The 24,419-nt window shown below is 62.2% G+C and overlaps 2 protein-coding genes across 3 annotated transcripts in view; both read right to left on the bottom strand.

Annotated features, from left to right (window-relative positions):
• IQSEC2 (IQ motif and Sec7 domain ArfGEF 2) overlaps nt 1-4,042 on the bottom strand; it is a 64,393-nt gene extending 60,351 nt beyond the window's left edge. The window contains 1 exon segment of the mRNA XM_073321511.2: nt 2,921-4,042. Coding sequence (XP_073177612.2) covers nt 2,921-3,801 — 881 coding nt within the window. The 5' untranslated portion in view covers nt 3,802-4,042.
• A 2,799-nt stretch (nt 4,043-6,841) lies between these two features.
• On the bottom strand, nt 6,842-24,380 carry SMC1A (structural maintenance of chromosomes 1A). 2 transcript variants are annotated; one of them, XM_078850229.1, is made up of 25 exons: nt 24,130-24,380; nt 22,407-22,595; nt 22,202-22,314; nt 21,882-22,085; nt 20,765-21,003; nt 18,164-18,422; nt 17,644-17,784; nt 17,299-17,381; nt 16,636-16,843; nt 15,748-15,933; nt 14,541-14,720; nt 13,131-13,277; nt 12,731-12,868; nt 12,234-12,350; nt 11,480-11,586; nt 11,162-11,303; nt 10,762-10,907; nt 10,222-10,375; nt 9,919-10,029; nt 9,331-9,487; nt 8,773-8,927; nt 8,331-8,482; nt 8,004-8,073; nt 7,657-7,767; nt 6,842-7,382 (listed from the first exon to the last, which is right to left on the bottom strand). In XM_078850229.1, exons 1-25 carry the CDS (start codon nt 24,236-24,238, stop codon nt 7,299-7,301), a joined length of 3,702 nt encoding a protein of 1,233 aa, XP_078706355.1. In that variant the 5' UTR covers nt 24,239-24,380; the 3' UTR covers nt 6,842-7,298. The 2 variants fall into 2 exon arrangements, with proteins under 2 accessions (XP_078706355.1, XP_078706354.1); XM_078850228.1 differs by lacking the exon at nt 24,130-24,380 and adding an exon at nt 23,627-24,096.
• Nucleotides 24,381-24,419: the final 39 nt, after the last annotated feature.

Raw genomic sequence — 24,419 nt, forward strand, 5'->3', positions numbered from 1 at the left:
CACCTCGCACGCCCCACACGGCTCTGCCCGGCACAGCCCAGCCTGCAGGGCTGGGGGAGGGTCCCCAAAGCCTGCAGAGCTCCCCAAAGGCCTCCCCTGTGGCCTCCACGCTCACGAGATCATCCCCAAAGTTTGTGAAGCACATCCAATCCCTGCAAGGGACGTTAGAGCCTCACGCAAGCTTGCCCGGATCCCCAGATCCCCCATGAGATCACCAGATCCATCCCAAGGTCACCAGATCCCTATACAATCACCAGATCCATCCCAAAGCCACCCGATCCCCCATAAGATCACCAATCCATTTCAAGCTTGCCAAATCCTCCCTAAGATCACCAGATCCCCTGTAAGATCACCAGATCTATTCCAAGGCCATCAAATCCTCCCTGAGATCCCCAGATCCCCTGTGAGAGCCCCAGATCCCTGTGACATTGCCAGATCCCCCATCAGATCCCCAGATCCCCAAATCATCACCAGATCCATCCCAAGATCACCAGATCCTCTCCCAAGTTTGCTAAGTTCCCCAGATTTCCCACCCCCGGGGATCACGAGATCACCCCCGGCTCACACACTGTCCCCGGCCTAGGAGGAGATTGCCCACAATGGAGAAGTGGTGGGTGGGGGGCTGGATTTTATCAGGGGGTTGTTTTGGAGAGACAAACAGAAGCGCAGGCAGGCCCCCCCAGACAGGGGAGCACTGACAGGGCAGGGGGGCAGGATCCGAGCCCGGGAAGAGCCAACGCCGCTGGGATCCCTTCAGAAGCCAAACTACAACTGGAATCAGATTCCCTCCTAATTGGACACTAAAGCAATGGAACCCAGGAGTCCTGGCTCCTAGCCCTCCCCCCCCTTACACATACACTAGACCCCACTCCCCACCTAGAGCTGGGGAGAGAACCCAGGAGTTCAGGCTCCCAGCCCCCCCTGCTCTAACCCACCAGCCCCCGCTCCCCTCCCAGAGCCAGGGAGAGAACCCAGGAGTTCAGGAGAACCCACGCAAGGTCCTGCTATCCCCCAGCTTCCCACGACCCAAGCCCCGTGCTCTTACACGTGACACTTTGCTCCCCTCTCCCTGGGAAGGGAGGGGGTACCTGCCCAGTCCCCCCGCCCCATGTGCCACCAACCGATCCATGCTGCATTACCCCATCATCCAGCCTTGTTCCCTCCCAATAGCCATGTACCCCTGGGAGGGGGGAGGCAGAAGGGACCAGGGGTACCAGGATAAAGCAGATCTACAGATGGAAACCGCCCCACATGCATCGGGGTTAGGTTCTAGACCCCCCCCTGCTGCCAAGAGAGTCCAGAGCAAGTTCTAGCTCCCTCCTGCTAGCAGCTGCATCAGGAGCAGGTTCTAGATCCCCTGTTTGCCAGGGTGTCTCTAGAACCCCCTGGGGCTTGGAGTCCCTGGTGCAAGGTCTCATCTCCCCCCCATCCCCGTGTTGCCAGGAGTGTTGTGGCTGGCTCTAGACCCCGCCTGTTGCTGGACATAGCAGGACTGTGCTCTAGAACCACCAGGAGTGGCAAAAGCAGCTCTAGAACTGCCAGCGGCTAGGTGCGCCGGAGTCTGTGCTTTAGAAGGCCCGTCCTGCTCTAGAGTCCTTGTGGTACGAGGTAGGTTGGGACCATGATCTAGAAACCAGCTACTAATCCTCATGAATGTAGACACGCTCTGGGTGTCTCTAGAACAGCCATATAAGGGGACCAGGCTCTAGAACCCCAACTTCCATAACCCCCCACTCCTTGATGCATTGGGGTGTCACCCTCTAGAACTTCCTGCTACCAGGCAGCAGGATGGCTCCTGACCCTCCTGCTTCTAGTCACATCAGGGAAGACTCCATGACCCCCCCAGGCTAGACAGGTCAGAGGAGCAGGTTCTAGAGCCCCCTTCTGCTAGAAGTGCTGGGAACAGACTCTAGGACTGTTACTTCCAGATGCACTACGGGATGCCCAGAACATCCCTGCTTCCAGACGTGTCAGGGAGCAGGCCCAAGAACCCCACCACCACCAGGAGCACAGTGGGGCAGGTTCTATGATCTGCTGCTTCTAGGCATGTCTGGGGTGTGATCTAGAACGTCCTACTTTCAGAGGTCCTAGAGAGAAGGCTCTAGAAGGCACTGTTTCTTGGCGCTTCTGGATCCTAGCTCTGGAACCCCTTCTTCTAGATTTCAGGAGGCCAGGCTCCAGAATCCCTTGCCTTTAGACAGGGAGAACCCCTTGCTTCTAGACACACCAGGGGCAGCTCTACAGCCCCTGCTGCTACAAGGCTCAGGGAAGACCCTAGAAAGCTACTGGATGGGAAGCGGGACAGGTACCAGGGAAATAGAGAGGGAGAGGTGGGGATCTATGGGAAAGGGGAGGGATCTATTCTGGAGCAGGGTGGAGAGGGGGCTAGAAGAAAGCAGAGGAGGATCTAGAGTAGGTTGGGAGGAGATGAGGAGGGAGAGACGGGGCAGATGACTCTTGCAATAGTGGGGAAAGTAGAGGTATCTAGAGCAGAGGGAGAAGGATCCAGGGATCTAGAGCAGGGAGCCTGGATCTAGACAGGGCAACCTAGCCAGAACAGGGAACCAGGCCACAGGCAGAGGGCTCTAGAACAGGGGTCAGAGCAGAGATCCAGAGGGACCCAGAGCCGTGTGAATCCAGGATCTACAACAGGGAAGAGAGGGATCCAGAGCAGGACTCCTAGAGCATGGGAGACTGATCCACAGCAGATATCCCGAGTGGTCTAGAGCAGGGTGGCTCCAGGACCTAGCACAGGGGGGAAGAGAGATCTAGGGCAGGATCCAGAGCAGGGGGAGGTGGATCTACAGCAGAAACAGGAGAAAAGAGGCCCAAGGATCCCGAGCAAAGCAGAGATCCAGGCCTGGGGACCGCATGGGATCTAGACCGGGGCAGGTTCTAGAGCAGGGGCGCAGCTCCTTACTTTCTCTGCAGGGTGGTGGCGGGGCTGGTGCTGGGGCTGGTGCTGTGGCCCCCGCCGGCTCCGGGACTGGAACTCCGGGACACGCCCCGGCTCAGCGGGCCCCGCTCCCGCTCCCGGGGCGGGCGAGGGTACTCCCGCTCCTTGTCTCGGTTCTGGTGGGGGCCGCTCCGCTCCCGGACGGAGCCGCTGTCCCGGTGCAGCTGGCATTGGTCTCGGTAGTGGCTGTCCCGGTTCTGGTAGGGCCCCTCGCGGTTCCCGGGGTGCGGCTCTCGCTCCTTGTCCCGGTTCTGGAACGGCCCGTCCCCGCGCTTCTGGTACTGCCCTTCCCGATCGGACCGGTTCTGGTACTGCCCTTCCCAGTTCTGGAACTGCCCGTCCCGCTCCGTCCGGCCCTGGAACTGCCCGTCCCGCTCCGGCCGGCTCTGGAACTGCCCGTCCCGCTCCGTCCGGCCCTGGTACTGCCCGTCCCGCTCCGGCCGGCCCTGGTACTGCCCGTCCCGCTCCGGCCGGCCCTGGAACTGCCCGTCCCGCTCCGGCCGGCCCTGGAACTGCCCGTCCCGCTCCGGCCGGCCCTGGAACTGCCCGTCCCGCTCCGGCCGGCCCTGGAACTGCCCGTCCCGCTCCGGCCGGCCCTGGTACTCCCGGCCCGGGTGCTGGTGGTATGGCCCCTCCCTCTCCCGACTGGGCTGCTCCCGGTTCTCCTCGCGCAGGTCCCGGTTCTCCTGGGTCAGCTGCTCCAGCTGTCCCTCCAGCTCCTCGATCCGGCGCCGCTGGGTCTCCAGCAGCTTCTGCTGGCTCTCGATGATGTTGTTGAGCTCCAGCAGGTACTCCACGGCCCGGTTCGGGCTGTCGGCCCCGGGCGCCCCCGGTCCCCCCTCCATGGAGAGGGACGCCCGCAGGAGGCTGCGCCCGGAGCCGTGCGCCCTGCGCCCCGCAATGATGGAGAGGGACGGGGCGGGGGGGTCCTCGACCCGCCCCGCTCTGCCTCTCCCCCCGGGCCGGCCGCAGGGGGCTGCAGGGTCCCGGCCGCCGCCGGAGCCTTGCGGGGAGCCCCGGGGGGAGGGGCCTTTTGCGGGGGGGGCCGCCCCGGCTGCTGCCTCCGCCGAGCGCCGGCAACCGGAGCGCCCGCCCGCCCGCCCGCCGCAGCGCTCAGCCCACTGCGCACTGCCGGCGCGGCGCGCCGCCCTGCGAGCCCCGGCGAGCCCGAGCCCCGCGGGGGGGGGGAGCCCCGAGCTGGCCGAGCCCGTGGGGGGGCGAGCCTGAGAGTGCTGAGACCACCCCTGGGGGGCAAGCCCCGAGCCAGCTGAGCTTGAGGGGGGTGGGGAGGCTGAGGCGAGCCGGGGGGCGAGCCTGGTGGGGGGGGCAGGGTCCCTGAGACCAGCCCTGGGGGGCAAGCCCCGAGCCAGCTGAGCCTGGGAGGTGGGGAGCCGGAGGGGAGCCAGTGGGCGAGCGAGCCTGGGGGGAAGCCCTGAGCCCTGCCTGGGGGGGGCGGGGGGAGACTGAGACAAGCCTGGGAGAGGGGGGACACTGAGCCGAGCTTGCGGGGGCTGATTCAGGGGGGAGCCCCAAGTTGAGATGGGAGGTGGTGGGGTGGAGCTGAGCCAGGAGGAGGGCTGAGCTGGGGGGATCCCTAGCTGAGCCTGGGGGCAGGCAGGGGCTGATCTAAGCGGGGAGCCCCAAACCCAGCCTGGTGGGGCAAAGCCCAAGGAGAGGGGCCTGGGCCTACAGCTGGGGGTCAGGGGGCTGCCCTGGCTGTGGAGCCCCAGCCTGTGGGGTGTCCCCTGCTCCCAGGGTAAGTCGTCGGCCCAGCCCTACAGGGCTCATGGATCAGGGCTGGCCAGAGAGGGGACAGGCCTCGGGGTCTGAGCCGGGGAGAAGGGATCAAATCGGTCACCCTGGTGTACCCGGCTTCTCCCTGCTTAGATAATGGGTGAATCCCACTGCCATAGCGTGCGTGCGGGGCAGGCTGGAGAGGGGAAACTGAGGCATGGGCCCCAAAACAAGAGGCAGGGTGTAGTCCTAGCTCCCAGCCCCCCCTGCTCTAAACCCCTGGCCCCCACTCCCCTCCCAGAGCCCAGGAGAGAACCCAGGAGTCCTGACACTCCTTCCAGTTTGTTCTCTTACAGATGTTGGGCATCCCAGGCCTGGGTCCTGGCGGGGCTCGGAGGGGTGACCCAGGCCCCAGGGGGAGAGAGGTGAAGACCAGGCCGAATGGAAGAGCAGCCAGGCCCCTGGGGACTGTTTAATTAATTAGCCCAGGTTAATACATCAGTCTCCTATTTCTAATGTACATACCACAGCTGCTCAGCAGAGTCCCTTCCTCAGCGCCGGGGAACAGCCCTACACAACACCCTGCAGAAAGGGCTCGCCCGGTGCCGAGATGCAGCCACCTCTGAATCGGGACAGCTGGGGAACCGCTGCACATAACGTGGCCCGGAGCGGGCTCACCCGGCCCAGAGATGCAGCCACTTCTGGGGTGGGGAACAGCCACACGTAACACCCCACAGGGATGGCTCTGCTGGTACGGAGATGCAGCCACTTCTGGTTTCCAGGGGAGAGTGTTCCCTGCCAGTGAGTGTGTTGGGGGGGAGGGGGGGTTGGCAGCCATTTTCAGCCCCCACCCTCACCCCACACGCATCAGGGCCTGGTAGCCTATAATCACCACCAGCGGCAGGGGGTGGTATGTGAGGGGTGGGGATATGACACCAGGGCTAGCCTCCCCCACCCCAGACTCATCCCATGCACAGGAAACTGAGGCACAAACACAGAAGGTGAATGTGCCCCTATGGATTGCAGGCAAAATGAAGAGTCCTGGCTCCCAGCCCCCCGCCCCCCCAGCTCTAACCCACCAGCCCCCCCTCCCCTCCCAGAACTGGGGAGAGAACCCAGGAGTCCTGGCTCCAAGCCCCCCCAGTTCTAACCCACCAGGCCCCCCTCCCCTCCCAGAGCCAGGGAGAGAACCCAGGAGTCCTGGCTCCCAGCCCCTCACACACACATCCCAGGATCAGGGTGGGAGTGGCTGATGGGAAAAATAAGTTCAAAGGTTATGCCCACCCCCACGTATACCCTCCCCGCCCCCCAGCCAATAAGCGTCTGCTTGGGCCCCGTTACCACAGAAACAAAATGCAAATAATGTTACTGCTAATTAGGGTTTTAACAGTTACCTGCAGAGGGAGGGCTCGCCCGATGCAGCCACCTCTGGGGCAGGGCAGCCGGGGAAGAGACCCACATACCACCACCCGAGGCTGGCTTGCTGAGCACTTCTGGGGCTTCTCTCGGGGGACACCCCGATTGCCCCACATACTCCTACCCCTCGCAGCTCAGCATGACGATAATTGACTCCAATCCACTCTCCTGTTTCAGGGCGCCAGGCGGTTGCCTGGAGGGGTCAGGCAGGTTATTTGCTCCGTGTCCCCCCCAGGCTGCCCTGGCACCCGGACAGCGGGCGGGGGGCTCTGAGCCGCTCCAGGGCACCGGTAGGGGAAGGTCAGAGGAGCAGGGAGCTGGCAGCACCTGGCCGGTCTCACCTGATTTCCTGCCACCGCCCAGATCTAGACCAGGGTTGGCACTTTCTGGTACCCCTGTGCCACGCCTGGCCCACAGCTCCGGGCCCCGAGGGCTGATGGCTCTGGTCTCAGCCAAGGGGGGGGGGGAATCAGACCCACAGGCCCAGCCTCCCCCCCATCTTCCTAACAGACCCCAGTATCCCTCCACATCAGATCAGCCCCCCCATTTTGGCCACCTCCCCTCACAGGCCCCTGGCTCGTATCTGGGGCCCCATCCCAGGGCACGTGCCGCCCTGGCAGGGAGCGGCAGGGGGATACACACACACAGCAGCAGGTCTGATCCCTTCCAGCAGGGGGCGCATGTATACACAACCCCCCACCCCCACCCCAAAGATTGACCTACTAGCCATCCAGGGAAGAGGAAAATCTGGTTTATTTTGTTGCAGAAAGACACATTCCACACACACACACAAACACACACACACAGAGAGAGACAGGACTCGAAAAGCAACAGCCCGGTGATCCCTTCGCCACCCTGCCCTGCCCCCTCCCCCCAACTTCTCCCCTAATTCCAGCCCTCCCGGGGCTAAAACTTCCAAGCCTGATTCCCCGGGGGCTGGTTTTAAAAAGCAAGTTAAATAGCATGATTCTAAAAAGAGCATCGGAGGGGTGCGGGGAATTGAGGGGCCCCCCCGGGATAAAACCGCTACCCCCAGTATTGTGGGAGACAGGTAGCCCCCACCTTAGAGACGGGGGGGTTAACAGGCCCCCTCGGACTGCACTGGCAGAGGCAATGAAATGGTTAAAAATAAATGGGGATGGGGGTTTAACCCATCACATCCCCCCACCCCCCATGGCAGCGTCCGGCCGTCTTATTGCTCATTGGGGTTCGGGTTGGCATCGGGGTACTTGGTGAGGTCAAAGGTCAACACTTTGCTGATCACGCAGTCCCCTTGCTGTGGAGAGAGGGAGGAAAAGGGGGGGTCAAAGATGGATCAAAGGGGGGTCACTTCCCCCCACTCCTCCCTACTGAATCTGTGCCCCCCCCCACTTCAGGCAGGGCCTGTGGTCCGTGCCGCCCCACCCCAATGCCCTGCCCTCCCCCAATCCCTGTGCCCCTGAAAACAGGCACCCCGACAGCCAAGCCTCCTGGGCCTCACCCCCGAGGGCTGGATGGATCGGACAGGGCCCCAGCCCCCAGCAGAGAAGTGGGAGGCATCCCCCCCGTACCTCGGGGTAGACCCCGATCAGGCTCTCGGCCTTGGTGTAGAATTCCTCCTTCAACGAGATGACGATAGCCTGGAAGTTGCAGGTGGACTGCTCTTTGATGTAGTTGGCCACCTGTGGGGGGCAATGGGGGGTTAGTGGGGGGTCCCCTAAAACCCCCAGCCCACCCCCTCCCCCAGACCTTCCCCCCAAACCCTCTAAGCTATGGGGGCGGGTCAACGGGGCACCCCCTTCATGACCGCCTCCCCCAAACCACTTCCCTTTCCTCTACCCGCCTTCCCCCCAGCTTCCCGCCCATCACATGGCCCATGGAGGCCCCTCACTGTTGCCCCCCTGCCAGCCCCACACACCTTCCCGATATTGGTGTTGTCCAGCGCAGCATCGATTTCATCCAGCACGAAGAAGGGGGCGGGTTTGTAGCTGGGCAGGGAGCAGAGATGAGGGGGTGACGGGGAGTTTGCCAATGACCCTGCCCAACAGCCCCCTGCTCTCAACCACTGTACCCCACTCCCCTTCCTAGAGCAGGAGAGAGAACCCAGGAGTCTGGCTCCCACCCCCTTCCCCCCCCCCCGGCTCTAACCACTAGATTCCACTCCCCTCCCAGAGCCAGAGAGAGAACCCAGGAGTCCTGGCTCCCAGCCCCCGTGCTCTAACCCACTGGGCCCCAGCGTCCCTACCTGTGGATAGCAAACAGAAGGGCTAAGGCTGCTACAGTTTTCTCCCCTCCGGACAGGTTGTCCATGGGCCGGAACCGCTTGCCAGGGGCCACGCAGTTGTAATTAATTCCATCCAAGTACGGCTCTTCGGGGTTCTCCGGGCCCAGGAACGCCTACAGAGGGGATGGGAAGGGCAGTAAGGGGGTGGGGCCCGAATGAGGGGCAGCCTCTAGCCCCAGCATCCCCACTTTCAGATTAAAATCATACTAAAGTCTCTAGCCCTTATGACTGGGGAGAAAAGCTCAAAAGGCAACGGAGCCTGAGTCTGCCGAGAGCCTGAGCCCATCGCTCGCAGAGGTGTGAGCTGCCACATGCATCTCAATGGGGATTAACTCCCAACCCAATGTGGGGTGTGGGTGGAGTCACAGAGGGTACCAGATGGGGCGGGGGGCACAGAGCTCACCTGGGCGCTGCTGTTCCGCGACAGAGCCTTGTAGATCTCATCGATGTTCGTGGCCACGGACTCGAAGCAGGCGTTGAACCGGTCAAATCGCTCCTTCTTGATCTGCTCAAATGCCTGCTTGGCCTTCTTGGCGCGCTTCCGGGCCGCCTCAAACTCTGCGGGGTGGGGTGGGGGTGGTGAGCAGGAACCCAGGTGTCCGGGCTCCCACCCCCCTTCTCTAACCTACCAGATCCTGCCCCCCTCCCAGAGCTGGGGAGAGAACCCAGGAGTCATAGAATCATAGAATATCAGGGTTGGAAGGGAGCTCAGGAGGTCATCTAGTCCAACCCCCTGCTCAAAGCAGGACCAATCCCCAGTTTTTGCCCCAGATCCCTAAATGGCCCCCTCAAGGATTGAACTCACAACCCTGGGTTTAGCAGGCCAATGCTCAAACCACTGAGCTATCCCTCCCCCCAGGAGTCCTGGCTCCCAGCCCCCCCACTCTAACCCCCTAGACCCCACTCCCCTCCCAGAGCCAGGGCGAGAACCCAGGAGTCCTGGGACCCAGGCGGCCGGTACCGTCGGAGGTCTCCTGGAACTTGTCCCGGACGCTCTCCAGCTTCTCCATGGCCTTCATGTTGGGGGCGGCGATGCGCTGGAGGACGCTCTGCTGCTCATTCAGCTTCTGCTGCAGCTGGTTCATCTCCTGCTTGATCTCGTCTTCCGCCTGGGCATCCTGGGGGCGGGGCAGAAAGGGGGGTGGAGCCAGCCACACTCATGCCCCGCCCACCGCCCTCCATGGGCCCATCCAGCCCTTTATCTCGCCTTCCCCCGGATCCATCTCCCGGGCCTCAGAGGATGGTGCAAATCGACAGTGGGGTGGCCTGGAGGGAGGAGACTTGAGAACCCTCATCCATTTTTACCATCAAGCGATTGTCTCCATGGAAACCCTTGCTGGCAGAGGAACCCTCTTCCCCCCCGCCCAGTGGCAGGGAGTCCCGCAAGGTCGCTGTGGCGGGGAGTCCCGCAGGGGAATCCCGGCAAGGTCGCTGTGGCGGGATCCCTAGTGGCTGGGAGTCCCGCAGGCTGCTGCCCACGGGAGTCCCACCCCCAGGCCCTGTGCGCCGGGATCTCCAGTGGCGGGGAGTCCCGCAGGCTGCTGCCTACCTTGAGGTCCTCGGACAGGTCGCTGTAGTCGATCTCGATCAGGGCCTCCCGGGCGTACATGTTGGAGGTGCGTTGGGAGCTGCTGACGGGCTCCTCGCCGTGCGCCCCACCCTGGGGGGAGACGGAGGTGAGGGGAACGTGAGCGAAGGAGGGAACGGGAAGCACAGAGCCCTCCCCCTCACTGCCCCATAATGCCACTCCACTCCCCGCTTCCCGTAGCGCCACGCCCCCCCATTCCTCCAGCCCCCATTTGTGCCCCCGCTGCCCCCCTGCATCACAGCCAGTCCCCCTCCCTTCCCCCACCTCCTCCTGGCTGATGTCGTCCATGGTGCCCTTGGAGAGGGGCAGTTTGATGTCCTGCATCTTGCAGGCCTGCAGCAGGTTGTGGCGGTCGCTACGCTTCTGCTCCAGCTTCGTCTCGATGGCCGTCACCTCCTTCTGCAGGTGGGTCATTTCCCTGCGGGGAGGGGGAGCGGGCCCGGGGTCACTGGCTGGCCCCGCCTCCACTGGCCCCGCCCCCTTCCCCACTGGGGGTCTATCATTCACTGGCCCTGCCCACTCTCCCAGCCCCACCCCCACTGCACCTGAGTCAGTGGCCCCGCCTCCAATGGAGAGCTACCATGGACTGGCCCCACCCCAAGGAAGCTAGATCACTCACTGGCCCCGCCTCCAGTGGGCATCTACCATACACAGGCCCCACCCCACAATGGGCCCAGGTCACTCACTGGCCCTGCCTCCAATGGAGAACTACCAATGCAGTGGTCCCACCCACTCCACCACACCCACATGGGGCAGGGCCAAGTGGAGACTGGCTCCCTGGCCCCACCCCCGGCTGTCACTCACTTGTTGGCCCCGCCCAACTTCTTGCGGATCTCCTCCATCTCGTGGTTCTTGTCGTTGACCTCGGATTTCTTGGCCAAGTGCTGGTTCTTCAGGTCCTGCAGCTGGGCCATGGTCTCGTCGATGATCTTCATGTGACGCTGCTCCTCCTGCACGGGGGAGGGCGGAGTGAGCCCCGCCCACCAGGACCAGAGCCCCGCCCACAATGCTCCTGGGGGAACAAGCCCCACCCACCACTGCCCATATGGCTCCTCTTGGACAGGGGGAGGAGGAAAGAGCCCCCCTTCACACCACACCCCAACACTGCTCTTCCGGGGTAGCTGGAGAGGGAGCCCCACCCTTCAACGCAGCACCCCCATGCCCATCCCCCCCTCACCACCTCCGCCCCCCCCTTGCCCGGTACCTTCTTGAGCTTCTCGATCTCGGCCTCATCCTTCTTGACGGTCTGCTCCCACATGTGCACCTTCTCCTGGTCCTCCTTCAGCTGGTTCTTCTCAAAATCCAGCTGGATCCCCAGCCGCGTCTTCTGGTTCTCAAACTCCAGCCTGGGGGCCGGGGGGGGGGGAAGAGTCAGAGTGCAGGGTTCTCCTGTCCCCGTCCTCTCTAGGGGGCGCCGGCTCCCATCCGGCCACAGGGCAGGGACTGGCTGGTTCAGGGGGTAGGGAATGGGGCCTGGGGCCTGACCCCTCTAGGGGCCGCCAGCTCCCATCCGGGCCGGTACCTTTTCTTGGCAATCTCGTTCTGCCGCTTCACTTTCTCCTCCTCGAACTCCCGGATGTTCCTCACCCCGATCTCCCGGCAGAACTCCTCGAACACCTCGTCCTCCACCTGCCGGCGGGGGTGGGGGATGTTGCTGTTAGACCCTGGCTGGGGGGTGCCCCTTCCCTGGCCCCATTGGACAGACCCAATTCTGGGTCCCGAGCTACCAACCTGGCATCACCCAGGAACTTCGAACACCCCGCACAGCAAACTGATCTCCCCTCCCTTTCAGCAGCAAAACACCAGCAGGAGCAGAGCCACAGACTACAACCCCCAGGATGCAGCATGGGAGTGCAGCAGGGCAATGCCACGGGGACTACACCCCCCACAATGCACTGCAGCAGGGCAATGCCACGGGGACTACACCCCCCACAATGCACTGCAGCAAGAGAGAGCAAGGGACCAATGTTATTTCGACTACATCCTCCACAATGCATTGCTGCAGAGCAATGCCACATGGACTACACCCCCCACAATGCATTGCAACAGCTTATCCTCAAACTACATGCCCCCCTATAATTACCACACCAGGCCACCTGGCAGAGTGTAACCCCCACAATGCATTGCAGCAGGGGACAGGCCTAAGCAATGCCACAATGTCTATCCCCCACAACGCACTGCTTCCAGGACACGATGCAGACTACATCCCCCACAATGCACCACTTCCAGCATGCAGCAGACTATGCCCCCCCACGGCCAGCATGCCTCAGGCTTACCTGGTTCATCTTCTCCTTGAGGTCCTTCATCTCCCGCTCCCGGCTCTGGATGATTCGCTTGATGTCGTTGATGCGGGGCCCAAAGTTGGCCAGTTCACTCTCCAGCTTCGACTTCTCCTGCGCGGGAGGGTGTGGGGGGTGTGAGATGGGGGGCAGAATACCCAGCTGGGGAAGCAGCCTACCTTCCCCCCCATCGGCCATTTCCAGATCCCCTTACCCTAGCAGGCCCCCCAACCCTATCCCCACCCGACCGCAGCAGGCTCACAGCAGCCCCAATCTTGTCCCCCCACACCCCAGCAGGCCCCGCATAATCCCCCAAGACTTTTTACAGCCCCAATCCCCACCTGGGGAACATCTGTCCTGGAGACCCCGCCAATGCCACCTCCCAGAAACAGGTGTCTGGGGGCAGAGACTCCACAGTCCATTTAGCCAGCCCCCCTCCAAAGAACGGCCAAGTCGATAGCAGTAGCCCAGGGGCAGTCGCTTTACCGCCGTACCTGGAGGTTCAGGGCGAGGTGACGGGTCTTGGTCTGTTCCAAGTCGCTCTGGGAGTATTTCAGGCGCATCTGCAGCCCGTGGGCTTGGGATTGTACCTGCCGCAGCTCAGCCTCTTTGCGCTTGGCCTTCATTTGCTCCTAAAAGAGAGGATTTTAACAACAGCCTGATGGCTCACCCGCTGCTGAGATGCAGCCACCTCTAGGGCAGAGCAGCTGGGGAACAGCCGCACATAACGCCGCATGGAGACGGCTCACCCGGCACTGAAATGCAGTCACCTCTGGAGCGGGGCAGCTGGGGAACAGCTGCACATACTGCCACACAACGCAGAGCTGCCTAGCTCCCAGCACTGCCTGCCAGGAGAGAGCCCCCATACTGGATCCAATCCCCAGCCTCCCTCACCTTTAACTCCTCTGTCAGCCTCTCCTTTTTCTCCTTCAATTTATCCACGGCCTTCTCGTCCCAGCGCCGGGCCTTGGCCTTCAGGTCGCTGGCGCCTCCGGAGATCACCCCCGACTTCTGGAACAGGGTGCCGTCCAGGGCGACCGTCTGCAGGGGTGAGAGCACGGCAGGTCAGGGCACGGCTCCTGCGATGCACCGGGCACGGCCTGCCGCAGCCGGGGCGAGGTTCAGGGATATCGTCTAGACGGCCTGGAAAGGGGCTGCAGCGAACTAGGGACACCGGGGCTAGATGAAATGACCATCAGGTGGGCAGAAAAAAACTGTCCTCAAAGACTACGGGTCGCTGTCAAACTGGGAGGGCGCATCCAGCTCCCGAGGGGCTTGGTCCTGGGGCCGGTGCGATTCGACATTGTCACGGACGATTCGAGCGAATGTGTGGAGAGCGGGCTTATGAAATCTGCGGCTGAGCCAAGAGGGTCGCCAGCCTTTCGGAGGGCGGATTAGAGCCGGGGTCTGAATTCAGCAAGATGGCAGGGAGCCAGGACGCCTGGATTCTCTCTCCAGCTCTGGGAAGGAAGTGGGGGTCTAGTGGGTTAGAGTCTGGCGGGTGGGGGTGGGAATCAGGATTTCTGGGTTCAGTGTCCTGGGTCCAGCTCGGGGCACCGCACGTGGGAGCGGGTCCGGGGAAGGGCGACAAAGATGATCCGAGGTTTTGCAAACCCGACCTAGGGGGAAGAGGCTGTGACATGGGGCGTGTTAGTCTGGAGAGCGTGGGGGGTCCTGGGGGCTGATAACAGGCTTCAGAGCCGCGAAGGGCTGCAGGAAAGCGGCCAGGATCAGCTGTTTGCTGCGCCCACTGATGGCAGGACGAGAAGCCACGGGCTTTATCTGCAGCAGGGGAGACTGAGGCTGGCAAGCAGGAAAAGCTTCCCCGTTCGACGGGGAGCCAAGCGCCGGAATCGGTTCCCAAGGGGGATGTGGAAGCCCTGTCATGGGAGGGGGTTGGGCAAACCCCTGCTTGGGTGGCCTAGGCTGACTCGGGCCCGACTCGGTGCCGGGGGGCAGACGGGACACCTGTCGAGATCCCCTCCAGGCTCAGTTCTAGTATTCTGCCATGTGGCTCCGGCCCCTGCAACGCACCAGGGTGGGGAAGAAAGCCAGGGGGGCTGGGAACCCAGACTCCTGGGTTCTGTCCCTGGCTCTGAGGGAGTGGTATCTAGTGGTTAGAATAAGGGGCTGGGAGTCCAGACTCCTGGATTCTCCCCCCAGCTCTGGGAAGCAAGTAGAAGGGGCCTAGTGGTTTGGGGGCGGGGCTGGAAGCCAGGATACCTGGGTTCTCTCCCGAGCTCTGAGAGGGAAGTGGGGGTGTTTAGTCGGTTGGGAGGCAGGACGCCTGGGTTCCCAGCTCACCTTGTGCCTCTGGTGGCCCCCGAAGGCGATACGCCGGGCGTCCTCCACGTTGTCACACACCAGGGCATTCCCGCAGGCGTACTGCAGGGCCTTCTTGATGTGGGGCGGCTCATAGCGGATCACGTCGATCACCAGTTTGGCCCCCTTCAGCTCCCGCAGCTTCTCGTCCGTGGGCTTCACCTGCGGGGGGGAGGGGGAGAGATCGCAGGAGATCCCCGGTGCAGTGGGGGGGGGGGGTGATCACAGAGCCAGTGGGGAGAGGAGGAGACAAGCACGTGGGGAGGGGCAGGGGGGGGGAGCGCCAGCCAGGGACCCCTTGCTACCAACTGGCAGAGCCCCTGGGAAACACGCGGCCAGCTAACACTCCCGGGGTCACCCATCAGCACTGGAAATTAGGCACCCCCTGGCAGTGAGTTCCCCAGGTTGACTGTGCGTTGAGTGAAGGAATATGTTAGCTCGTTTGATTTAAACCTGCTGCCTGTTAATTTCAGCGGGTGATCCCTGGTCCTTGTGTTACGTGAAGGGGTGAATGACACGTTGTCCACGCCAGTCACGAGTTTAGAGCCCTGTCATATCCCCCCTCAGTCGTCTCTTTCCTAAGCTGAACAGTCCCGATCTCTGTAATCGCTCCTCAGATGCGAACGGTTCCAGACCCCCAATTGTTTCCGTTGCCTTTCTCTGTACTTTGCCCCAATTCTAATATAGGTTTCGAGAGACGGGGCGCCCAGATCTGCCCACAGCATTCAAGGCACCATGGATTTACACAGCGGCATGGTGATATTTTCGGTCTTATTCCCCATCCCCATCCTATATCCAAGCGCCGTGGGGCTTTTGGGACGGCGGCCGCGCACACAGAGCAGGTGTCGGCCCAGAACTACCCAGGACGAAATCGATGCCGACGGAGTAAAACCGCAGCCTATTTACGAAGGAAAGACAAAGGCTCGGGTGGGTACGTCCCAGGCTGCGAAGAGCCAGGCCGTGAGCGGTCTCGTGAAAGGGAGCCCCAAGTGCTGGAGGGGTCTGGGGGGAGCTGGCACGGGCTGGGCGTGGATCTGAAGGGGAGTCGGGGGGCTGGCATGGGTTGCTTTGCGGGGAGCATATCACAGAGGGGCCAGGCACTCGGGGGTCAGCGTGTGCCTATCGCTGACGGGGGCCGAGAGGGCAGGCGGCGGGGGAGCTGCAGGTGGGGAGGGGAAGGGGGGCTCACCTCCAGGTAGTCCAGGGGGAGAAAGGTCTCCGGCTCACCCCGCTGCTCCTTGATGTACTGGATGCAGTCCCGGCCCGTCTTCTCCGAGTCCACAATGATGGCGTCCATGTTCTTGCCCAGCACCTTGGTGACAGCAATCTGGTATTTCTTCTGTGTGGGCTGGCAGAGGTCGATGAGCCGCCCGTACTGTGTGGGGGGACGAGGGAGGGACAGGGGGTGAGCGGGGCAGGGACCCCCCACTCCCTGCTGGTCCAGAGACCCCCCATCCAAGAGCCCCTTCCCAGAGACCCGCCCCCCAAATCCATCTCATTTCAGAGACCCCCTCACCCCTCCTGATCGAGACCCCCAAATCTCACAGCCTCTTTCCAGCAACCCCCAAAATCTCTCCTGTCCCAGAGATCCCCCACCCCTCCTGTTCCAGACCCCTCCAATCTCCCAGTTCCTTCTCAGAGACCCCCAAAATCCCTCCTGTGCCAGAGACCCCCCAAATCTCAGTCCCTTCCCAGCCTCCTAAAAATCACTCACCCCAAAGAGTCCCCCACCTCTCCTGTTTCAGACATGCCCCCAAGTCCCTCCTATTCCCAAGACTCTCCCCCAACTCCCTCCCATGCCAGAGACACCCCCCCATTCCCAGACACTGCTGCAATCCCTCCTGTCCCAGAGCCCCCCCCACCCCTCCTGTTCCAGAGACCCCCAACGCCCCCATGAGCTCCCCAACCAATGGGAGACCCCAGCAAGCCAACAGTCCCCTCCCAGTTGCCCCTCTCCCCCCAAAATTACAGAGCCAGAGACCCCCCCCCCGCCACCTCTCTCCCCCAGGCACCTGGCCCCACCCCCCATGCGCCAGGGGAGCCAGCCCCCCATAGATCGCCTCCCCCCGCCACGCACCACGGAGCCGGGATAGAGGCGCTTGATGCTCTCCATGATCTCGGCCTTGCGCTGCTGGCGGCTGTTCTCCTGGCGGTCGATGCGGGCATCGCCCAGCTGCTCCATCACCTGGTTCAGCTCCTTGTTGATTTCGTCAATGCGCCGCTTGGCCAGCTCCACCTCCTCAGTCAGCTCCCCCTCCAGCTTCTTCTGCTCCTCCAGCGACTGCCTGCGGGGGGCGCCGGCGACTGCTCAGGGGACCGCGCCTCCCTGCCCGGGGAGGAAGCCCCCTGCTCCCCCCAGTACCCCCTGCCTGGGAAGAGTGTCCCCATCTCCCCCAAGTACCTGCTGCACGGGGACAGCGCCCCCTGTTGCCCCCAGTACCCATTGCCCTGGGAGAGTACCTCCTGCCAAGCCCCCCACTCCACCCATTACTCATTGCCCGGGGACCGCGCCCCCTGCTGAGCCACCCACCTTGCTCCATGCAGCAAGTGCCCCCCCGTACCCACTGCCAGGGGACAGCACCCCCTGCCAACCCAGCCCCCGCAGCACACTGCCCCCCCAGTACCCACTGCCATGGGAACACCCCCCCGCCGAGCCCCCTGGTCCTGATTGCCAGGGGAGAGCGCCCCCTGCTCAGCCCCCGGAGATAGCGCCCCCTAGTGCCAGCAGGGCGGGGCGTACTTGCTGGTAGCGATGTACTCCTCCAGCTTCTCAATCCGCTTCTGATTCTCCTCTATCTCCCGCAGCTTCTGCTTGATCTTGGCCTGGGGAGGAGACACAGCGTGAGGTGGATGGACAGACGGACGGCTGCGCCGTAGACGGGGGCAGGGTGGGTTGCAGGGCCTGCTTCCGAGCCCAGGGCTTAGACATCAGGAAGGAGCTCATTAGCCTCTGGGCTCGTGAGGGCTGCACCGAGAGGGAGGAGCTGAAATGGGCGACAGGGGCGGGCGGCGTGGGGAGCATGCCCAGGGGATCCCGGCAGTGCGGGGAGAGAAAATTGGGGAAGGATCCTAGGTCCGGTCTCACCTCGGTCTCCACTTTCTTCCTCTCCTCCAGGTCCAGCCGGTCCTGATCCGCTTTCTGGTCCCGGTTAAATTTCTCCAGCTCCTGGGCCAGTGTGGCAGCTCTTTTACTGGCCTCTTCCTTTAGCCGGTGATATTTCTTCACCTGCAAGGGGGAAGAGAACAGGACAGCAACAGCATCAAATCTCAGCTGCAGAACGACACTGCACGGGGAGGGGTCGCTTGGCACTGAGATGCAGCCACCTCTGGGGTGGGAGAACTGGGGAGCTGCAATGCCACACACCAATTTAGGACAGGAAATGAAAGAAAATCCTGTCTGTAACTGAAACTGCAGCTGGCTCATTCTGGGGGGGGCAGAATAGGATCCCCAAGGTCAGAATTGACCCAGATGCCGGGGTTCACACTCCAACGCCTCAGAAAAAAGGATCTTAATAAATACAATGGTTCAGGGCACCATTCCTAGGCAATCTCTGGCAGCCTAGCCCCCCGCCCCGCTCCCTGCAGCCCAGCACCCCACCCTGTACCTGGTTCTCTTCCAGGGTGAGGTCTCGCCCCTGGCTCTGGCTCTCCTCCTCCATGCGCTCCTCAAACTCCTGCCGAGCCTTCTCCACCGACAGCATCTCCTTCTCCAGCTCGTCCATGTCGCCTTTGCGCTTCTTGTACTGCTTCTGGGCATTCTGCAGGGACTTCTTGGCTGCCTCCAGCTTCTTGATCTTGTGAGAGGTGTTCTCCTTGGCCTTGATGTACTGAGGCCGCTTCTGGTTCAGCTCGGAGTCCTTCTCCCTGGGGAAGTGGGGGGGCACCATGGGTTACAGATCCCCACCCGGCTCTAGGCTGTGCCTGTAGGATCCTAGGACATCCAACTTGGACAGCCCACCTGCTCCATTCTAGATTACAGCGCTTCTAAGGTGCATTTCTATGCCATTCTAGACAACCCAACCTAGACAGCGTCAGCTTGATTGTGCTAAATCATGTTTCTAGATCATACGTAATGTTCTAGGACACCCAACCTAGTCAGTGTCACCTACCTCATGCTAAATCACCACATTTCTAGCTCATACGTGATGTTCTAGAACAGGCAACCTAGACAGCGTCATGTTCTTTGCTCTGAATCACCGTGTCTACGCCATACATACATAATGTTCTAGGCCACCCAACCTAGACATTGTCATCTGCCAGACCTGTGTATCACTGTGTTCTAGACCATACACCTGTAGTGTTATAGGCCACCCAGCCTAGCCACTATGACCCTGCCTCATTCTAAATCACTGTTTCCAGAGTTTACATTCATATAATTCAAGGCCACCCAACCTAGACAGTGTGACCTGCTCCATTCTAGATCACCTCATTCTGGAGCAGTGGTTCACAACCTGTGGCTCGCTTCCAGCCCAATCAGCACACAGCTGCATGGCCCATGTGAAATCCTCAGGGCCATACAGATAGTATATATAGTGTGTGAATGCAGCCCACATAACACAAAGAGAGCTGCATATGCGACCCACAATGCTAAATAGCTTGAGAACCACTGTTTTAGATAGTATATTCATACTACTGTAAGCCATCCTACCCAGACAAGTATGCTCTAGATCACCTGAGATGTTCTAGATCAACATTTCTGGAATCTATATCCATCCCGTTCTAAGCCACCCAACCTAGACAGCATCACCTGGCCTATTCTACACCCCATTTTCTAGGATACCAGAGTGGCATTCCAGGCCATGCAATGCAGACAATGTCATCAGCCTGATTCTAGAGTGCGCATCCAAAATGATGTAGACCACCCACTCCAGACAGTGTTACCTGCCACATTATACATTACCTTGTTCTAGAGCATATGACCATACTGTTTCAAGTCACCCAATTTATACTTCACCCACATTCCTGCACCATCGGCTCCTGTTCTAGATCAGCCGTGATTCTAGAGGGGACCACGCCCGCTGTCATTCTAGAACAAGCCCCATTCCACACTATTCCACCACCAGTCCCATTCCAGAGAAACCTCCATATACCACACCCATTCTAAACTATACTAATGTGGAGCTAGACTGACCTAACCTCGACCAACCACCCCTTGTTCTAGACCACGCTACTGAGATCAGAATCACCACTCTACTAAATTTAATCACCTCCTTCCAGCCCAGGACATGTTCTAAACCTAACTCCATTCTAGAATGTAATGCGACCCTGCTGGCTTCAGCCAACCTTACTCAAACCATACTGCTGCCCCGTACTTTGGTTCAAGACCTAACTCAGTTCTAGACCATCCTTCCAAACCATCCCTCTTAAAGACTATACAGCCGCTCTCAGCTCTAGACCCAGTTCCTTTTAGACTGCACCCAAGATGCCCAAGACTATATCAGTATCCCCTCATTCTAGATTGGGCTCTTTACCAAACCACAGCACATGCATCGGTCCTGCCCCCCACTCCTTTTCTAGAATCTTACCTCCAGTTCTACAGTGCAGCCCTATCCCCGCTCCTGGTTCTAGTGCCCCACAGCGGTTCTAGAGTATAGCCCACACCTACTCATGTTCTGCCATCTAGCTCCCATTCGAGAGTAAGACTCTGCCTGTAGTGTAATGTCCCATTCTAGAGCAAAGCCTTCACCTGTTCTAGTGCAACCCATAATTTTACAGCACAGCTGCCCCCCGATGAAGCGAGCTGTAGCTCACGAAAGCTTACGCTCAAATAAATTGGTTAGTCTCTAAGGTGCCACAAGTCCTCCTTTTCTTTTTGCGAATACAGACTAACACGGCTGCTACTCTGAAACCCCTTTCTAGTACAACCCCAGGTTCTAGAGTGCTGCGCGTACCCACTCATGCTCTAGAACAAGACCCAGCTGCAGTGTCCTCCATCTCATCCTAATGTGCTAGACCATGCTCTAGACCAAGAAGGGGGAGGGCCATTCTAGAGCTCACAAGAGCTAGAGCCCTTCTCCTGTTCTAGAGTGCGCAGTGACCTGATCTAGAAACTTTAGTCCTATTCTGCAGTGCACTGGTCCAGATTGTCTTCATACTCCAGTTCTAGGTCATAACAGCACCCTCTTGCTCCAGTGTCTTCCAGCCCCACTCTGGAGCACGGTCCCCTCCCGTTCTAGCACCCAAGTTTTACAGCATGCTGCCCTCACTTGATCTCCTTCTCGATCTGCTGCTGCTCCCTCATCATTTTGCCCAGCTCCTTCTTCTTGTCCTTGAGCTCATCCTCCACCTTGTCCATGCGCTTCTTGTCCTTGTCGATCTCCTTGTTCTTGGATCCCAGCTCCTTGTTGAGCTTCTCGATCTCGGCCTCGTTGTGGTACAGCTTGAAGAGCTGCAGCTGGACCTGGGCCCGCACCACCTCGTCCTTCAGCCGCTGGTACCGGTCCGCCTGCCCAAGTCATGTGTGCAGTAAACACCAGGTCAGGGGAGATTCCCACCCCACCACCTCCTCCCTCTTCTGCCCTGGCCCATTGGAAACCTCGCCATACCTCCTCCTCCTTCTGCCCCCCAACCACCCCTGCAGATACCACCCTACTCCCTGCAGATACCTCTGACGCAGGCCAGTCAAGGGATCCCACTCCACCCTCTACCCCCACCCTGATATCCTGCCCCACGCATTAGGGATAATGCCCCACCCTTTACTGCCTCCAGAAATCCTGTCTCCCCCCTTCCTCCCAAGACATTCCTCCTTCTCTGTCCCGCTGAGGGAACCCCACTCCAGCTCCAACCCCCACCTGAAGATCCCACCTCCCGCTCCTCCTGCTGCCCCTGCCCTTCTAGATTCCCCTCCCTACCCCAGCCCCTGCCCCACCTTCTTCTTGTGTGCGCAGCCTCATCCGCCCGCCCCCTCATACACTAGGGCTCCCCACAGGCTCCAGAAACTGTGTCCAGCCCCCTACTCCCCATGCCCTCCAAATCCCAGACAGATCCACCGCCCATTAGAACCCTCTCACAACCCCCACTCCCCACCCTGCTCCCACCTGACCCCCAAGTCCCACCCAGCCCCCAAACTCCCGTCCACTAGAACCCCCCTGCGCCCCAAGACTCATCCAATACCTCCCAGATGCCCCACCTGCTAAAGCCCAGCCATCCCTGAAAACACGTCACAACCCTTAGAGACACCACCCCAGCCCCTATATCGCTGTCCCACAGCCCCTACCCCCACTAACCGCTCAGAAAGACTATCTGCTCCTGCCTCCCACACACCCAGAGATTCCACCCCACCTCGTTCTTCCCCGCCCCACGGGCCCAGTGAGCCCCCCCCACCTCCTCCTTCTCCTGTTTGGCCTCCTTGCGCTCAGCCGCGATGTTCTTCTTGCGGTGGTAGTTAAACTGCGTGTCCTCCTCGGCTTTCACCATCTCCTTCTTGCGCTTGTCGTACTCCTGGGCCAGCTCCCCTGAGCGGCTGATCTCCTCGAACAGCGCCGTGCGCTCCTTGGGGTTCTTCATGGCGATCGACTCCACCGCCCCCTGCGGAGAGTGGGCCAGGGCTGGGTCAAGCTCACAGACCCAGCCCGGTCTCTATCCTTTCCCCCCTCCTCCCCAGCCTGGATGGCCCCACAAGCCGTGCACCCCCTGCCCCTCACCTGGAAGACGAGAAAGTTCCTGGCTTTGATGAGGATCCCCAGCTTCTCCAGCTCCTCGCTGTACTCGCTCAGCTGCACCACTTTGTTATTGATCTTGTATTCTGACGAGCCCCCTGCAAGGGATGGCGGGGTCAGTCCCAGCAGCGCCAGGGGCAAGCCCCCCACGGCCCAGCCCCTGCTCCCCAGCGCCCCCCCCGGGTCTCACCCACGATGACACGGGCGAAGGTGCGGTCCTCGGCCCCGTCCTCGGAGTACACCATGCTGACGAAGGCCCGGTTGGCGGCCGGCTTGCCCACGGGCGCCCCGTGGATCAGGTCCCGCAGCGTCTTCACCCGCAGGTTGCTCGTCTTCTCGCCCAGCACAAAGCTGATGGCGTCCATGAGGTTTGACTTGCCTGGGAGAAAAGGGGGCGGGGGTCTCAGCGCCCTGGGGCGGGGCTGGCGGGGGTGTCTCAGCGCCCTGGGGTGGGGCGGGGCGGGGGGCGGGGCTGGGGTCTCAGCGCCCTGGGGCGGGGCGGGGGGCGGGGCTGGGGTCTCAGCGCCCCGGGGCGGGGGGCGGGGCTGGGGTCTCAGCGCCCCGGGGCGGGGGGCGGGGCTGGGGTCTCAGCGCCCCGGGGCGGGGCGGGGGGCGGGGCTGGGGTCTCAGCGCCCCGGGGCGGGGCGGGGGGCGGGGCTGGGCGGGGGGGTCTGTCTCAGCGCCCTGGGGCGGGGCGGGGGGCGGGGCAGGGGGGGGTCTCAGCACCCCGGGGCTGGGCTGGGCGGGGGGGTCTGTCTCAGCGCCCTGGGGCGGGGCTGGGCTGGGGGGGGGTCTGTCTCAGCGCCCTGGGGCGGGGCTGGGCTGGGGGGGGGTCTGTCTCAGCACCCTGGGGCGGGGCAGGGCGGGGCAGGGGGGGGTCTGTCTCAGCACCCTGGGGCGGGGCAGGGCGGGGCAGGGCTGGGCTGCGCGGGGGGGGGTCTGTCTCAGCGCCCTGGGGCTGGGCAGGGGGGGGTCTGTCTCAGCGCCCTGGGGCGGGGCAGGGCGGGGCTGGGCGGGGGGGGGGTCTGTCTCAGCACCCTGGGGCGGGGCGGGGCGGGGCAGGGCTGGGCGGGGGGGGGGTCTGTCTCAGCGCCCTGGGGCGGGGCTGGGCCGGGGGGGGGGGGGTCTGTCTCAGCGCCCTGGGGCGGGGCAGGGCGGGGCTGGGCTGGGCGGGGGGGGGGGGACCTGGACTGTACCACGTGCCTTTCAGGGAGGGTTTGTCCTCAGGACTAAGCGACCCCTCCCAAGGGGGGTGTTGGTCAACGGCCCGCACCATCCCCCCTCCCCCACACGGGGGTGGTTTCCATGGACTGTACCATTCCTCGCTGGGGAGTCCCATGGATTGCGCTGCCCCCCACTAGCAGCCCCTCCACCACAGGGACATGGCGCCCATGGACTGCCCCATCCCACCTCTGTCCCTCGCATGCGGGGGGCGGGAACAGTCCCACGGCCTGAACCATCCCCCACGGTGGGAAGGAGGGTCCCGCGGGCCGTGCCACCTCTCGTAAAGAGGGGAGATTTCCGTGGACCGCACCAGCGGGTCTTCCGTGGGCCGTACCACACACACCCGTTGGGGGGGGGGCTGGCTTCCGTGGGCCGTACCACCCGGCCAGTGGGGAGGGGGGTTCCACGGGCCGTACCACAGACACCCGTGGGGGGGGGCTTCCGTGGGCCGTACCACCCCGCCAGTGGGGAGGGGGGGTTCTGTGGGGACGGGGGTTCCACGGGCCGTACCACAGACACCCCGTGGGGGGGCTTCCGTGGGCCATACCACCCCGCCAGTGGGGAGGGGGGTTCCGCGGGCCGTCCCACTTTTCGTGAAGAGGGGGGTTCCGTAGGCCATACCAAAGACCCCAGCGGGGAGGGGGCTCCCGTGGGGCGGGGGGAGACGCGGGCCGCACCACCCCACTTACCGGAGCCGTTGGGCCCGATGATGGCCGTGAACCTCCGGAAGGGCCCGATGATTTGCCGCCCCTTGTAAGACTTGAAGTTCTCGATCTCGATCAGCTTCAGGAACCCCATGGCTGGGGGGCTGCGGGGGGGGGGGGGAGGGAGGGCTACGGCGGCCCACGCCGGACACGGGGCCCGCGAGCGGTCGGGCGGGAATCGCGGCTCGGCCACAGCCACCCCCCCTCCTCCCGGAGCCGCCAGCAGAGCAAATCTCGCGAGAGTTCAGGTAGGAGGGGCTAAGGTGGGCCCGTTT

This window comes from Lepidochelys kempii, chromosome 23 (assembly GCF_965140285.1).
Source record: "Lepidochelys kempii isolate rLepKem1 chromosome 23, rLepKem1.hap1, whole genome shotgun sequence".
NCBI classification, from domain to species: domain Eukaryota; kingdom Metazoa; phylum Chordata; order Testudines; family Cheloniidae; genus Lepidochelys; species Lepidochelys kempii.

Excerpts from the sequence above, each read along its gene's own strand:
- SMC1A (XM_078850228.1), bottom strand. The coding sequence starts at position 24,059 with ATGGCCTACGGAACCCCCCTCTTCACGAAAAGTGGGACGGCCCGCGGA. Across the intron at positions 17,785-18,163 it reads TCACCCTGGAAGAGAACCAG|GTGAAGAAATATCACCGGCT; the intron begins GTACAGGGTGGG and ends TCCCCCTTGCAG. Across the intron at positions 7,383-7,656 it reads TGATCGGGGTCTACCCCGAG|CAAGGGGACTGCGTGATCAG; the intron begins GTACGGGGGGGA and ends CTCTCTCCACAG.